We start from the raw sequence: 17,652 nt of genomic DNA on the forward strand, positions 1-17,652 counted from the left end.
AGTCTCGCCAAACAATTTATCGCGAAGCTTATTGTAATTAGCTATCCTTACATGTAATGGAATAGTAGAGAAATGGGGTTTGGCTTCTTCTAACTTATTTTTTTAAACTAGTTTTTGCCTTTGTTTCATTTGACAATTTTAAGGGTATACTAGGAGTCTTCACACTTTCGGGTGCGTCCAGGTTTTGTCGATCGACATACCCTTCTTCTCAGAGTATGGGCTCCTGGGTCTGTAGCTGAAATATCTTTGATTCCTGTCTCTGCCTCTTCGGCTGCGTCACCAAGTTCCGCTGCAAGGGTATTGTTACCACAACGTAGTTGCGAAATAAGGCAGCATGCCGCACATAGCGGACAAGCCGGTGTGGTCGTGATTGCTTCTATTATACAACATTTATGAAATCTATGATTACACGGAGTACTTGCAACTAATTCAGAGACCAAGATTACTTCATTACAAATAAAGCAAAACGGATCGCTTTGTTCGCGAATGCCATCGAGATTTTCATTACTATGAGTAACAGGCATTTAAGCCATTTATTTTTAATTCACTAACACAAAAAAACTTTCTCGAAACAAATTGCTTATCCCCTAATGTCCGTCTTTCCTTAGCTCATCAATATCTCAAAATACAAGAAAACAGACAAAAAAAACGAAAACTCTCCTCCAGCGCATTCCTCTATTTTAACTAAGTAACTATTATTGTTATTCATCTACAACCATCTCAAATTGCTGGACAATGTCCGAAATTCTCCAGAGCATCGTAAATCCAAAACACTTTGAGATTGTTTCCTGTCAAGATTGTTTATTTTGCTCAGCATAGATCTATCAGGGTCGATCAATCCGGGATCCGAATTGCAATCGCTAAATCCACCGATCGATTCCAGCCGAATACAAAACAACTGGTTGTGCAGCAAATGTGAAATACAGTAAATGGATGGATTTGTAGAGCTTAAATGGGACTTAAAGAAAACTTTTCGGGCCCCACGTTGGGCGCCATGTTTGTGTAGTGTTCAGTCTTCGCCAGTGAGTTAGGGCCAGAGCCTATTTAGGCTCTAACTCCGACATTGGCCAATAGATGGTGTTCGGAGCAGAACCCAGCCGATTAGCTGCTTGCCAAATAGTTCCTAATTCTTGGCCTTCAGCCGATTATTTTGTTTGTTACTTATGTCTATGTCACTCATTTGTTTGTTAAAGCTCTGCGCTTGCTTGCCCTGCTAAACGCTCTCTGCCAGCTCGCTCTTCGCTATCTCCGCTTTGCGTCTGCCTACCGACGTCGGCCGAGCGAAGCTGCGCTTAGCGATCGGAGCGGCAATGTAAAGGGCAGGCAAGCCACACTTGCAATTTGGATGTCACGCATTAAAGAACATATCGTAATTTTATTTCTGCGCCGAGTTTTATTTAATTCGAAATAATTAGTCGGCCGATTGGGGATAAAAAACATTATCTCCACATAAAATTTGGTGACCCCGACGTGATCTCTGAGTTGCAGTGTCAATTAATAATCATTCGCGATCGACATTCGTTATCGTTATTTTCGGCGGTTAAGCACAATTCGGTGCTAAAACACACTTACATACACCTACATACACGCATTGCTGGCTATTAATTTCTCTGTCGCGACAATTCGGTCAGTGCAGTGCGGTAGGCAGTGCAGCGAATAATGCACACTAATACACACAAGCGGAGTACAAAGCGGAATCGGACAGCTCGCACAGCCGCACAGCTAAAGGCATTAGCTGTAATCCCTTTGCTTTCGGTTCCCACGTTTATACGTATACAGGGTGTCTTTTTCGGTCGTGCTGAGTGACTCTTTTAAAACCTCAACATGGCAGCACCTGAGCCTACCAATGTCGCGAACGCAGCAATGCCGAGTGATGTAGATTTCTACAAGCACAAGGCCGAGTCCATCGCGCGCCAACTAAAGGCCATGGATCGCTTTCTCACCAAGGAAGAGCTTGCCGAGTTAGATGAGGCAGAACTTCAAGCTCGCTTAGAGCAGATCGAGCGAATGAATGCGGATTTCGATGCCGCTCAAACGAGCCTTGAAAGGCTGGATTTCCTGCACTTAGCCCATGATGCCCGGCTGGACTTTTCGAATGTTTATGTCAAGGTTAGGTCCAGGCTGTCGCGGGAGTTGATGGCTGCTCGCACGGTAAATGTTGCCAATTCAACGGCTCGGCATACTCTCGAGGGGAATTCGTCGTTGTTCGCCTATAATAGTATAGGCCGTTCTCGAATGCCCGAGTTGCAGCTTCCGCGATTCGGTGGGAGCTACATGGATTGGCCAGAATTCCACGCGATATTTTCGACAATGGTGCACAAAGACCATCGTATACCAATCATCGAAAAATTCCAATATCTTCGTGGATGTCTAGATGGTGCTGCGCTGGATACGATTCGTTCCTTGGAACTTTCTGAGGAGAATTACGACAACGCGTTGAATTTACTAATGTTGCGATTCGATAATAAACTGTTACATTTTCAGGCACACGTCAAGGCTATTTTCGGGTTGCAAGGGGTGGAGAAGGGCTCGGCTATCGGCTTGCGCGCGCTCAGCGATAAAATCAATTCGCACTTGCGTGCACTTCAGACCTTGGCGACCCCGCAGGAGATTTCCGATGGGTTGCTGATCTTCATCATAGGCACGAAATTGGACCACAAGACCAAGGAGAAATGGGAAGAGAACTTGCCGACGTCAGGATTGCCTCGGTGGTCAAGCATGGCCTCATTCTTGGAAGCAAGATGTCGGATGCTGGAAAATTTGGGATCGGCTATGGTAACAATTCCTAGCCAGCAGGTGGGAGAAAGTAAACCTAGCACCCTAATCACCTCCATTAACGATCATAATAGCTCAACATGCAAGTATTGCAAATCCTCCGATCACTACATATCCCGATGCCAGGCATTTATAGATCTCCCTGTTTTTTCTCGATACAAGGAGGTGAAGAAGCGCCTGTCTAAACTGCCTCAACAAAGGCCATTCATTGCAACGCTGCAAGTCAGGGGCATGTAGAAATTGCCAAGCCAAGCATCACACACTGCTCCACATGCAGTCGGGCGCTGACGCTGAGCTGCCGTCGCCGAGCACGGAATCGACCCAGCATGATCCTGCAAGTGCCCTAGTAGCAAGCAAATATATTAGCCCTCCCCCCTCGAGTCAAAAATCTCTGCCTAGCCAAAACGTGCTGCTAGCAACTGCAATCGTATATGTCAGGGGCCGTTTTGGATCGCTTATTCCATGTCGTGCCATTTTAGATTCCGCTTCTCAGGTTAACTTTATAACATCGAGACTCGCCAATCAGCTGCAGTTAGATCCTCACCCGTCTCACGTTCAAATCGCCGGTATTGGAGAGTCAATTCTACCATCCAGCAAGGCTGTGGACATCGTCCTGCAATCTCAAGACGAAAGCTATCGCGGTTTCCTCTCTGCAATTATCACTGCCTCAATCACAGGAATGCAGCCTAACTTCGGCCTAGTCGCAAAGGATTGGCCAATGCCAAATAATCTAAAACTAGCTGATCCTAATTTCGCCAAGCCCCAGCGTGTCGATCTGTTGATAGGTGCTCGTTTGTTCTTCGAATTAATGTGCGTTGGACAGATTCGACTGTCAGACCAATTGCCAACATTGCAGAAGACGAAACTTGGCTCGATAGTGTCAGGAAGTATTAAAAACTCTGAGAAAGCCCGTGCGGCGCTAGCAGCCGTTGAAGATCCCCCTGTCATCTCCGCTTGCGAGACTAATTTGTGCGATATTGTAAGGCGGTTTTGGGAAGTCGATGGAGATTATTCGCCCTCATCAATTTCGGAGGAAGATGTTCATTGCGAACAGCATTTCGTCACAAACTGCATTCGCCTAGAGTCCGGAGCTTACTCCGTGCGTTTGCCAACCAAATTCAGTCTAGAGGAATTAGGAGAATCGTATCAGCAGGCGCTACGTAGATTTCTCAATTTGGAGAGGAAGCTAGCAAAAAATGCACAGCTTAAGGCAAAATATATGGAGTTTCTCCAGGAGTATCGTGATTTAGGACACATGTCGCCAGCTTCGCGGCAGTCAGACCTCCCGCAGTACTTCTTGCCTCACCATTGCGTCCACAAGCAGGATAGTACAACCACCAAATTACGCGTAGTGTTCGATGGATCTGCCAAAACAGCGTCTGGAGTATCACTGAATGATGCGCTAATGGCTGGACCCACCATCCAACCTAAAATTCTGATAACTCTGCTTCGTTTCCGCTTTTTTAAAGTCGCCTTGTGTGGCGATATCTGCAAAATGTACCGCTGTGTACGCGTTTCCCATCCCGATACGCACGTGCAGTGCATCCTATGGCGCAATGACCCGAAGGAGGAGATTCAGGTGTTCAAGTTGGAGACTGTTACTTACGGAACCAAACCTGCCGCTTTCTTAGCAATTCGTGCTATGCATCAATTGGCAAATGATGAAGAGTTGCGTTTTCCGCTTGGCGCTGATGTTGTTCGAAGAGATTTCTATGTCGATGATCTCATATCTGGAGGGGACAGCATTGATTCTGTCATCAAGATTCGTCAGCAGGTAAAGGAGCTACTTTCGAAAGGATGTTTTCCCATACGTAAATGGTGTTCCAATGAACCCGCTGCTTTGGAAGGCGTATTGGAGGCGGATCGCGAAAAGTTCCTTACCTTTCATGACGGGACTGAAGTAACCAAGGCGCTTGGTCTAGTTTGGGATCCCACCACGGACAATCTTCTGTTTAGCTTCACTCACGTCGGAACCGCTGCAGGCCCAACCTCGAAGCGTTCGGTCCTGTCTACGCTAGCTAGGTTCTACGATCCTCTAGGGCTCATCTCTCCCATCATCACAAAAGCTAAAATATTTATGCAGTCGCTATGGAACGAAAGCCTAAAGTTGAATTGGGACGAAAGCCTGCCCCAGGATCTACATACGACTTGGATTGAGCTGACTTCGCAGTTGTCGATGGTTAAAAACTTTAAGTTTCCACGTTACGTGCTTCGGCAGCAAGCCAGATTAGAAATGCACGCGTTTTGTGATGCGAGCCAAGCAGCATATGGCGCCTGTGTATACATGCGTTCGGAAGCTCTTGGCATTGTGCAAAGTCATCTCTTATGCTCTAAATCCAGAGTCGCGCCCTTGAAAAATGACTATCCCCAAGCTTGAGCTGTCCGCTGCCCTCGTATTAGCCGAACTAGTGTCCACCATAGTTAAGGGATTATCAGCTCCATGCCAAATACATTGCTGGTCGGATTCGTCCATAGCCCTTGCCTGGATTCGAGAATCACCATTGAATTTTAATATATTTGTTTCTAATCGAGTTCAGCGGATTCAGGAGCTCACCGCTGGAATGACTTGGCATCACGTGCCCACAAAGTTGAATCCTGCCGACATCATATCACGTGGATCCACGCCCGCTGAACTAATGGATAGCAGCCTTTGGATCTCTGGACCACCATTCTTGCGTCTTGAGAGCTCAGAGTGGCCTGCAGGCTTGCAATTGCCGACCGATGTACCAGAACGTCGTCATGCAGCATTGGTTGTTTCAAACGAAAGGGATGTATCGTACGATTGCAAATTTCAAAACTCATTCGGATCCATGCAGCGCGTCTTTGCTTACATATATCGATTCTACATTCTCAAGGACAAAGGCATAGCGCGGTCGAAGGGTCAACTTACCGTAATCGACATCAAAAATGGTACGCATTTGCTCATAAGGGCAATACAGCAGCAACAATTTTCGGAAGAGATAAGGGCCCTCGCCAGCAAACAGCCCCTCCCCCCAAAAAGCACGATGGCCTCACTGAATCCATTTCTGGATAGCTTTGGATTGCTGCGTGTTGGAGGCCGCCTCCAAAATGCCGAATTGGACTACGACGCGAAGCACCCGATCCTGCTTCCTAAGGGACATCCTGTCACTGTCTCTATTATTATCTTCTTTCACGAAAGGTTTCTCCACGCAGGAGCTCAAGGATTGCTCGGACTGCTTCGGCAAAAATTCTGGCCTATTGGTGGACGCAAATATGTTGCGGGAATCATTCGCAAATGTGTTAGATGCTTTCGTTTGAAGCCAGTGCTGAGGGAACATATCATGGGAAACTTGCCTGCGGATCGCGTAAGGACTAATCCAGCATTCCACACAACGGGCGTTGATTTTTGCGGACCCTTTTATCACAAGACGGAAGTCAGAAGCAGGCCTCCTATCAAATGTTACATCGCTGTCTTCGTATGCTTTAGCACCAAAGCAACTCATTTGGAAGTCGTTCGGGATCTATCTACAGAATCCTCTCTGGCAGCATTAAGGCGTTTTATAAGTCTACGTCCCAAACCTCGAATCATCTGGTCAGACAACGCTACAAATTTTGTAGGAGCAAAAAATTAGCTTTTGGAGCTTCGGCAAATGTTCCTCAGTGATCCTCATACGTCGGCTGTGTCACATCTCTGCGTTTCTAGTGGAATCGACTGGAAATTCATCCCCCCTCGCTCACCTCATTTTGGGGGTTTGTGGGAGGCGGCTGTTAAAGCAGCTAAATATCATTTTCATCGCATCGTTGATGAAATTCAGACCTTGGCTTGTGAAATCTCTGCTTTGTTAAATTCCCGTCCGCTTTATGCTATTACAGAAAGTCCCGATGATCTAGATGTGCTCACGCCAAACCACTTTCTCAATGGAGCCCCGAAAGCTGCATTCGACGAGCCAGATGTGGCGCATCTCCGGGTCAACCTACTTAGTCGATGGCAGCGGCTGTGTCAAATGAAGCAGGCGTTTTGGAGAAAATGGAGCACGGCGTATCTTTCGATTCTTCAGGAGCGGAGCAAGTGGCGGTCATCGCCTCCAAACATCAAGCTAGGAGCCCTCAGCCGCTTATTTTGTTTGTTACTTATGTCTATGTCACTCATTTGTTTGTTAAAGCTCTGCGCTTGCTTGCCCTGCTAAACGCTCTCTGCCAGCTCGCTCTTCGCTATCTCCGCTTTGCGTCTGCCTACCGACGTCGGCCGAGCGAAGCTGCGCTTAGCGATCGGAGCGGCAATGTAAAGGGCAGGCAAGCCACACTTGCAATTTGGATGTCACGCATTAAAGAACATATCGTAATTTTATTTCTGCGCCGAGTTTTATTTAATTCGAAATAATTAGTCGGCCGATTGGGGATAAAAAACATTATCTCCACAGATGGTTTTTTCCTGACCTCATGTTAATAGGAAGCTAGGTTCGAAGGCGCGCATTCTTGCTGTGCTCGGGTCCAGCTCGTCGGATTGGTCGGGGTTCTTTCTCCCCTAGCTACACAGTTTTCCTGACACAAATCAATATAATGCGCTTCAAAAAAAATAAACAGGATCTCGACGTTAATATCAATAACCAAAAAAAAAAAAAACTCATTTCCACTCTGCGCCGATACGCATTTAGAAAACGCTTAGATAAAGTGTAGTTCGTCTTCTGTCTGATGGAGGGAACAGCGGTGATGTATGTCCCTAGTCTTTACCCCCCCAACCATGACAAACGCGTTTACATTCGGGCGTTGTCCCATTTCAAAGATTCAACATCTTCTAGTGCATTTTGAGGGAGATAAGCATAAGTACTTGACGGACGGAGATAATATTTAGTTTAGGCAGACATATTCATGATTACCAATTCATTTTATTTTTTTATGTTAAATGTCCCTATCCATAAGAGATTGTATTGATATTTTTTACATAAATTACAGATATAATCCGATTCCTTACATTTGCAAATAAACAAAAATATACAAACTTCCTTCTTCTTGGATCAGCAAAAAAAACTTAATTATTTGATCATTTGAGGGGGGAAATATTCTTTCAAATCAGTATATATATATATCTACTTTAACAAACTTACGCCTGCATTGGTGTATAGGCATTGTGGTTTCAGCCACTAGTGGTACTCACAGTAATTGGTTAAACTCATCGGTGTATCGTTGGGCCCAAGATGACTTTGACGGATTCATTTGTATACGACTGTGGTTGTAGGTTGGTGACGATTATGTCCTCCGGCTTTTTGAGATCGGCAGGTTCAAACTGAAGTTCGGACATCCAGCAGTGGTGTATGGTGGTTGGTCTTTCACCAGCCGTAAATGATTTCCGGTATTGAGCTAGCCCAACGTCAACGGTTCAGCCTTCACTTTTCCGCCGTGGATGTGCACTGCACTAGCTCCCAAACGGTCAGCTTTGTTGTTTTAGTAGTTGATACCGTAGATTGGTTGGCCGGCTTGGCTGTATTAAGATTTTCCAGTACTCCTATCCCTAAATAAAACCGTGTCAGAACCTTATCTTTCCACGGTGGACTAACGTACCTTTGCTTCTTTCAAGAATTTCACTTTATTTGCACTTTTCCCTCGGGTAGTTCAGCTAACGCCACTCTTCGGGTTTATTAATCCAAATAAACAGTGGATGATTGGATAATAGCGAAAAATTGGAAGTTATGTAACTCCACGTGTCTTCACCATTCACTCTGCGATTGCTATCACGAAAATCCATATATACGTGTGCCGTAAGTGAAACTATGCAGGGGAATGATTTCACATGAATAAAGTCTATTCGCCTGTACCTATTGCACTCCCAAGCTGAGCTTTAAGCTTTAACATAACTGTGCAATCGGATGATCTTCTGGATCTCCTGCATTCCACCAATTTCTTCGAGCTATGCTAGCGAGGGCGGAATGAAAAGTATCTTTCTAGAAAGTGTACCTAACTTGTTCGACCTTTTCCTTTTTCTTTTGACACTACAATTTTCGTACTCTCTCTTCGCTCTCCTCGTTTATTTTTGCCATCCGACGCGAATAAATCAAATTGAATTTTCTTGTGCACTTAAATCGGAATGAGAAATCGAAAGCCGACAGAAAACTTAATCAAAATCTCTTCAAGAAAAGAAAGTTCTCTAAGTAGGCTGGCAGCAAATCGTCTTTGTCATTCTCATTTGCCTTGAGTGTATCTCAACGACTACAATCTATCCGTAAAAAACACATCGTAATCGTTTAAAAATGTCGTTTATTCTAAATTGGATGGGCTCGTCCCTGATCCCGGCTGGCTCGACGCCGCAGGCGGGATCGTTGGAAGACGGTGCTCATAGACGCAGCACCAAAGAAATGGTCGGACTGAAAAGCTGCTGCTACTTCTTCGATCTGAAAATGGGCTGCAAGCTTATAGCCTTCTTCGAGGCTCTGCTTGGTCTGTTGCAAATATACCAGTGCTACAATCTGATCAATCAATTGGAGGCTGTATCAATCGGGACCACAACTGAGTCCGAGTTTGTCACACGGGCGATCGAAGACGATTCCATGGATCCCCATGCGAGCCATTCGAGCAGTGGGAATCACTATTTTACCATGGCCCTAGAGACGGTAGCTGTCATGAAGTCGATTCTGCTCATTATAGGAGCTAAGACTGTGAGTAACCAGGACCGATTATGGATCGACTAATAGCTTTCGTGTATTCTCTACAGGAGCACAAAACTTGTCTATTGCTTTGGCTTTACCTTTCAGCAGTCGTGGCATTCATGTTCGTGCTCAATACTCTGTTCATCAATTTGGTTGTTGAGCATTTGGTCTTTGAGGCGTTGTCAGTATGTGAGTTCATCTTCACCTTGAGACCTTCTCCCTGCTTTTGTTATTGTCTGAACACCAAGTATTTCCAGCTCTAGAGACATATTTTGGATTCGTCGTTCTGTCTTTCTACTGGGAAGTACAGCGAAAACGCGACGGCAACCCCTCGCAAATCTAAGTGCTCTTTACGGCCAGCGAGGATACTTAGAGTCCCTCTAAGCCGACAAACAAGAATTGTCCACAATTTGTAATCCACATACGAGTACATACATATTTTAGTTAGCTTAAAATTCCAAGCACAACATTGACACTATTTAAGGTAATTCTTAAAGTCTATAAGATGGCTTTATCCAGAGTATGAATATGCGAAATAAATACAGTTCTGGCTAATACGTAAAGATTTATTAATAGTCATAGTTTAATGGATAAATATAGTATATCATGCCAGGCCACTACATCCAATTTTTGAGCTAATTTTGTAAAGATGGCTACTAAAACATGCTGATAAGATCACGAGTTCATTGCACTTCCATTGGAGATCTAATACAAGTACGTATATGCGGGGTGAGCAAAGTTTTGACGTGAAAAATTTGCATAAATCGAGCGAAATAAGTAAATCTCAAAAATTGATTGCACTGGCAAATTGGGCAGGAAGCAAAGGACTGACATGCTCTCTACTGCTCGTGATTTCTCTACGCGCAAACAGAGCATCCCGGCCCATTGCATTCCATTCCGTCCTATCGGCATCATATCGGCAAAAATTTAAACCAAATATTGAATATATCGAATTTATTCTTACTTTTGCGTACGCCGTTTTTTTCGGCGGCTCGCGCGACGCTGTTGCCGCTGTTGCCGTGGGCGTGCCGCGCTTGTTAGGGCGATTCTTTTTCAGTACGATAACGCGCATGGTGTATGGTGTGTTAGTATGTGGTATGTAAGTGGTATATATGTGTATTTATAGGGATGGGTACCTAAGTGTGGACTTGGATCTCGATAGTTGTGTAAAATGTTCTATACAATTGCGACTCTCTTGTCTCTTATTCTGTTAAGTGATTGCAGTTCGCGGTGCCGTTCACAAACGGTGTTCCACTCCACACAGCATCGGGGAGTATTGTGTTGGATGGTGTACAAGAGGTGTAGTACGATTACAAGCACAAAGGACACGAAATGGCAAAGGACAAAATGCAAAGCGAGCTGAGCCTCTAGCTCCAGATGGTTTTTTACATAGTTCTTATTGCAGTTGGTGCTACAGATAAGTCAACTACTTTAGTTCTAGGTTAGCAAAGATAGAGTTTGTTGTAGAATTGTGGCATAGATAGTATTTTCTGGCACTAAAGAATTTTTACAAGCTTGATTGATTAATTGGTTGATTGATTGGATTGGATTGGTGAAGACTGAGCTTTCGCCGCGAATTTCGACTACCAGCTAGAGCTAGAATTTATTTAAGTTTTAAAGCAAGCAATTAATTTTAAGAAACTACAGTGTGCTACATTGATTTGATTTAATTGTAATTAATTTGATTGATGTCAGTCGAATTGAGTGGATTCGATTCGATTTGTTTTTGAGAGCGAATTCTTAGGGCGCACGGTACGGATGCGTGATTTGTTAATAAAGATAGATTATTTAACATAGACTCTCGACTATCAATTGGTCAATGGATGGTTACTTACGCTGAAATTGATTCAATTAAATTTGTGGGGCTATCAAAACAGAACTCGCCTCAGGAAATCACGCCTATAGAAGCCTGCCTGACTTTGCACTCTAAAATGATGGATATATAGATATAGATTGTCTGTTGTTGGGAATTACAAAAATTGTCAATGAGGACAACGCCTTTCTGGTTAAATCTTGTTTCAATTTGTCTGGTTTTTATGTTTTTTGTTTGCTAACTAAAGCGAAGTCCTGCCATTCTTATCCCGTTGCAATTGGCAGCCAATCAAACCTCAGCGCGACGACCGCAACGATTGCGACTACGACTACGACGGCTAAAACGACGACGACTACGGCTACGGCTCCGTACGTGTACGTGAACGTGTACGGTTACCGCAACGGCTACGGCTACTGCTACGGCTTATTTGTCGAACGGATCACTCGTACGATCGACGTAGAAAAAATGAGACGGCGACCCGCGTATCGAATGCGTCGGAATGCAAGCACGTGACTGACTCGGAGCGAGTGCTTCACGGTACTTTTATAAACAGCAGCGGGCTCGTCCAGCAACGGTCTGGCGACGCCACGCATGCACCTGCTCTCTCGAGCTCTTTGGAGCCCTTGAACAGCTGTTTTGCACACGGACTCTGAGGTTGAGGTTAGAGTTGTTTGCGCTTGCTTGGGCTTGGGCTGATACTTGGACCTTTCCACCCGCCCACCATCAGCAACAAAATCATCTGCACATAAACAATGAGGGTTTGCTGAAGAGTTGGAATAACAGAAGGAAAATCAGGGAAATCACACACAAAACGCGCTATTCAGAGTTTTTTGTTTGGCGCATCTCCGCACTGACCATACACAAGCTAATCTACCGCAGGACTAAGCGAAGGACGAAGTCAACCCAGTCTGCTTGCTCCACACAGCCAAAAAAAATGCCAAAAAGAGAGCCAGAGAGGGCCTTGGTTTGGTCACATGCGCAGCGGGTCTCCGAGTCAGCTGTTTGACCCACATACGAGCGCCAGTTCATCTGTACTTAAAAGCGTGCAAGCGCCAAGGACAAGCGTCGAGCAACAGGTTCATCAAAATGACAGTTGACAGCCTTGCCAGATCATTGAAACCGACTGTCAAACGATAGCTTTTTTCCAAAGGAGCTTTCCAAAAGTTGGCAAAAGCTTTCCCCGGCAGCTTTTAAGCTTTTGTTGTTACACTTGGCTTGTTTCCCAGAGGGCAATGCCGGCTAGCTGGCGACCCCAGGGCTGGGTAGTTCCCCTTGCCCGCCAAATGTGGACAAAAAAGGAGACATACTACTTCTCGGGACATCAAAACTAACAACAACCTAACAACAACAAAGAAAATCATAAACAGACGGCTATCAAGTGGGTGAAGCTTGGGTGTTATCACTTCGCGCGCCCGCCCTACCTGTGACCAAACACAACGTTCATTTTGGCCACCCTCTGCTGGAACGGTAACGGCTGGCCTAATCCATGGCTTACGCCACGCGTCCTCCCTCTATTTTAAATTTAATGCATCATGCTTCAATATATATCCAAGCTTTAATAATCGTAAATTGACAATTTCATCTTTCTCATTAATAAATAGCTATACTCAAAATTATCACTAACCACTAAGAAACACCAAAACGTTCGACACAAAGGCAAACAAGGAAATAACTGCTGAAATTTCGTTCAACCAACAGGGATACCCTCACCCATACGTAATGGAATATGTGTAGATGAGTGGATCCAGTTTTACGGGAGTTAATTTAACTCGGGCCCCTACGGAGACTTAACCTACCAAGAGCTCTTGTTAAGGGTCCCCGGGACATAAACAATAAACAATATTTTTTCACAAATCGCTCGACCAAATACGGTGGACTGATGGGACCCCCGCGTCACCCACTAAGGGTTAATCTTCTGGCACTGAACAGCTGATCGCAGATTTAGGTTCGTGAAAGGTGTTGGTGTTTTTACATATTTTTTTTCAATGTACGTTAAACGGTTTAAGCTAATACTAATTACTAAATAAAGGACAACACGGATTATGTTTTTTTTCTTTAAGTTCAAACGACGTGGGCGATCGCTGGCCGTGGCCGGTCAGCCCTAAATTTATATAGGTCCGTGTATACGTGTGCGCGTGTGTGTGTGTGTGAATAGGGTTTCGGGGTTGTTACCTGGTGAATGAGACCAAACGTGTGGCACGCACTGGAAGGCGATGCAACGATCGTGCGGTGTGGCTAGAATCGCCCTGGCAGCTAAATCGTTCTCTTTCACCCTCCCCCTTCACACGTCCCGCGCTACTTGGCTCACACACGCGCAACTGGAACGAACTCACTCAGGTTCCGTTGGGCAGTCTTCTTCTCTGCAGTCGACTTTCTCGAACTCCAGTGTCCCTCTCCAGGAAACCTTCTGGCCCGGTTCTGGTGGCTATATTCCTTGCCGGCTGTTTGTAAAATTTTCTGCATTACAACCTATTTTATCGCCCGCCTTTTCTGTACTCACTTCAAACTTTCTGTTTAAGCACAAAATTTCCAATTTCGACGTTACTCCGTCCACGCTCCACGATTTCTATAATCCAATCCACGTTTTCTAATATTTTCACTCCTATTTATCCCTTTTTCCCTTACTAATACATATAACTAATCCTATTCTCTTCCTTATATTCCCAGTGACGGCTCCAGCTCCCCCCGATGTCCCATATACACCATCGAGCCTCCCTGGACTTCCGCTAGAAGTGGGTGGGACTGGAACACCACCACGAGTATGTCGTCAGTCCCAGGAGGGACAACATACGCGTGGGCATGCCCACCGGATTCCGGAACACTATTGAGCACACGCCGGCGTGCCCTGCATTCTTCTGCCGCGCCCAACGTAGGCCACACCCACACCTCACTACATTCTCAGGTCTTTGGCGTGGTACACTCCTATGGGACAGCCGTTAAGGTCCTCCAGAGCATACGCGTTCTCTCCTACTGCCTTCACTACCCGGCATCGGATGAATTTGCGCGCGAACTTGGCATTAAAGCCTTTTCCAAAGTCACTAAGGACAAAATTTCGGCGGAATACCTCTTGTCCCGGCCTCGCGTAAAACACCCGAGCTCGCTGGTTGTATCTTACCCTACTACGCTCGTATGCCTGATGTAAACTAGCGCGAATCCTCTCTTGGATGAGTTGTCGCTTGTCCTGACCCTCCAGCAGCGATATGTCATGCTCGCCGATCGACCGCAGTCGCTTTGCCAGCTTGTAGCATGACCCATGCAAATACATTTGCTGCCCGAAGACTGCAAAGAATGGTGTTACGCCTGTTGCCTCGTGAACCGAGTTCCTAATAGCCAGTTCTATCTCCGGCAGATGCACATCCCAGTCCCGGTGATCGTCTTCCAGATACGCCCGAATCGCGCTGAGTACTGTGCGATTCACGCGTTCGGCTGCGTTACTCTGCGGAGAATACACTGGCGTCCTCATATGAGTGACTCCGAATGCATCGGTCATCTCCTTAAAAGTTTTCGAGACGAACTGAGCCCCATTGTCCGAGTGAATCATCTCCGGCACTCCAAACTTGTAAAACACCTCGTGAACGAGGAATCTTACAACTTCCTTTGCTGTGGCCTTGGTCATGGTCTTTAGGAATGTGTACTTAGAGAACTGGTCAACTACAATAAATATCCACGCCTGACCGTTCTTTGACCGCGGATATTTGCCCAAAAAATCAATATAAAGTTTTTGGAACGGGCGCTCAGTGACCACTTCTTGCCCCATCCCGACCTGCATCTGATAATTCGGCGCTTTCGACTCCTTGCACACGGTGCACCGTCGGATATAATCCCGCACCTCTATCGCCATGTTCGGCCAGTAAAACTGCCTACGCAATAAGTGCAAGGTTTTCGCGATTCCTCCGTGCGCTGTCTTCTCTTCCGAATGTGCTTTGTCTATCAACGCGGCCGTCAGCGAACTCGGAACCCACAATTTCCAGACGGCGCCCTCCAGTTGATCATCCAATCGTTCAAAGCGCATGCGCTTGAATATCATGCCGTCAACAATCTGGAGATCAGGTAAGCGGTCTTGGTTCTCTGTTATTTCCTTTCTTAACTCCTGATATTCTCCAGATTCAAACTCCACCGTTTCAAAACCCAGGATACTACTCGGATCCACTTCCAGCTCTTCAATACTGCGTGACAATGTATCTGCCACTACATTGTCCGCTCCTTTCCGGTGTTCTATGCCGAAATCGAAGGCCTGCAGTTGAAGGGACCAACGAGCTAAGCGACCATCCAGGTTCTTCATGGTCATGAGCCATTTGAGACTGGCGTGGTCAGTTATGACTGTAAACGGCATAAGCTCTACGTACGGACGGAACTTAAGGATCGCCATGAGGGCTGCCAGACTCTCCTTCTCTGTCACCGAGTACTTTTTTTGGTGGCAACTCAGTTTGGCAGAGAAAAACGCTATGGGCCTCTCGTTCTGCTCGTCATCCCTTTGGAAGAGTACGGCTCCTACTCCATAATGTGAGGCGTCGCACTGTATGTAGAAGTGCCGCTTGAAATCCGCGTGTACCAGGACTGGTGCCGAGGTGAGGGCAGCTTTTAGCTCCCCCATGGCTCGTTTTGCCTCCTCCGTCAATTTAAACTTTCCATTTCCCGACTTTTTCAGAGCGTCTGTGAGCGGACCGGCCATCTCAGCATAGTTTTTCATAAAGCGCCGGTACCAGCCCGCAGTTCCCAGGAAACTACGCAATTCTCGAACAGATCGCGGCTCGGGAATGCGCAAAATGGCCGACACACGATCCGGATCCATCCTCCTCCCACTATAAATCCCAGGTATTTAATGTTTTTATAGCAAAAATGAGATTTGCTCAGCCCTATCGTTAAATTTGCTTCTCGTAGACGCTCGGCAACCTGTCGCAGAATCTTCACGTGCGTTTGGAAGTCCTCAGCTATAATCAGCAAGTCGTCGAGATACGCATAGACGTTTGAACGCATCTCAACCGGAATCACCTTATCGACCAGTCTACATAGGCGTTGTGCGGCGTTGCAGAGGCCAAAGGGCATCATACGGAACTGGTACAGAGGCCGTCCCGGCACCGTGAACGCCGTATATGGTCGACTCTGCTCGTCCAGCTCGATTTGCCAAAAAGCGAATTTTAAGTCGACGCTGGAGATATATATCGTCTGATCGAGACGCGACAAAATCCCCTCGATGCTAGGAAGTGAGTAAGTGTCCTTGATGGTTACTTTGTTGAGCTTTCGGGCATCGAGGCAGAAACGATTTTTGCCCGGCCTTCGCACCACGGTGGTACGGTTGCTCCACGGACTATCACTGTACTCGATGACTCCCAAAGCCAACATTTTGTCCACCTCACCACACACCACTTCCTGCATCGCTGGCGACAGCGGGTAATGTCGATCCTCCACAGGCTCGGCCTTCTCCACCAACTGAATTGTGTGAGTCTCTCTCGACGTCCTCCCCAGGCCTACGGCTTCGAAAGTCAGAAACTCTGCCTTCGCCTGATCCAAGGCTGCCCTTTGCTCTTCTGACAACTCCCATTCTTCCTGCACTATCTCCTTCTCCGGGCCTTCCACATAATGAGCGATTTGATCAGCCAGCACTTCTTCCACTAATCTGTGAGATGCCCCTACTGGACCTTCTCCCATCACCTCAGGAGCCAATGAGAATACCCGCCAAAAGTCTACCCCCAAGTAAATTTCCTGTTCTAAGAAAGGGCATACGAAAAACGTTAATCTTTTTACCTCTCCCTTGTATTTCACCGGTAATTCTACTCGACCAACGATTACGCGATCTTCCCCATTCGCTACCTTCACTATAGAAGAATATCGACGAGCCTCCACGCCCAGCTTCTCCAGGAATTCCTGACCATTACACCCTAGCATGCTGTGTGTAGCGCCTGAATCCAACAGGCCTCGCACGGACTCGCCCATTATCGAGATTTCTGCGAAAACTCTCGGGTCTTTCTTGCACCAACGCTTTACTGAAGCAATCACCTGCCTCCTCATAGCTCGCCTTTGCTTAAAACGGGATCTCGCCTTTCTTACCCGCACCGACAGTGCTCGCATACCATCCACTCGTAGTTCAGAAAATATTCTATTTCTGGTTTCTAAATAATTTCTTAAGCGCTCTTCATATGATAAGTTCCTTAACCTAGCATGCAATTTACGTCTATCTAATTCATTTTTATTTTCTTCTACTTTCTCTGCGCAGGCCCCTTCTGTGAGCGTGATTCGCCTGCTTGGATCGCACCCCTCTTCACGTTTCCCGCGCAATTCGGACAGGTTGGACAATATGCATCGGGCTTTCCACACCGGTAGCAGAAAATTCGCCTCTCCGATGCCATACAGTCCCTAAAGCCATGATCGGTCTGCCCGCAGTTCCAGCAAATCAACTTCTGTGGAACACGCTGTGTCACTTGCGCTTCCTCAATGACCTCTGCCTCTTCATCGCCAATCGAC

At 46.3% G+C, this 17,652-nt stretch overlaps 1 protein-coding gene and 1 pseudogene across 2 annotated transcripts; one reads left to right on the forward strand and one right to left on the reverse strand.

Annotated features, from left to right (window-relative positions):
* LOC117193536 overlaps nucleotides 1-17,652 on the reverse strand; it is a 178,364-nt pseudogene that overhangs the window by 87,819 nt on the left and 72,893 nt on the right.
* LOC108160050 lies at nucleotides 8,899-9,934 on the forward strand. 2 transcript variants are annotated; one of them, XM_017293794.2, is made up of 3 exons: nucleotides 8,899-9,386; nucleotides 9,443-9,566; nucleotides 9,626-9,934. In XM_017293794.2, the coding sequence occupies exons 1-3, from the start codon at nucleotides 8,982-8,984 to the stop codon at nucleotides 9,718-9,720; spliced, it is 624 nt and encodes a 207-aa protein (XP_017149283.2). In that variant the 5' UTR covers nucleotides 8,899-8,981; the 3' UTR covers nucleotides 9,721-9,934. The 2 variants fall into 2 exon arrangements, with proteins under 2 accessions (XP_017149283.2, XP_017149284.2); XM_017293795.2 differs by having other exon boundaries at nucleotides 8,903-9,386; nucleotides 9,635-9,934.

Source organism: Drosophila miranda (genome assembly GCF_003369915.1).
Source record: "Drosophila miranda strain MSH22 chromosome Y unlocalized genomic scaffold, D.miranda_PacBio2.1 Contig_Y2_pilon, whole genome shotgun sequence".
Lineage (NCBI taxonomy): Eukaryota > Metazoa > Arthropoda > Insecta > Diptera > Drosophilidae > Drosophila > Drosophila miranda.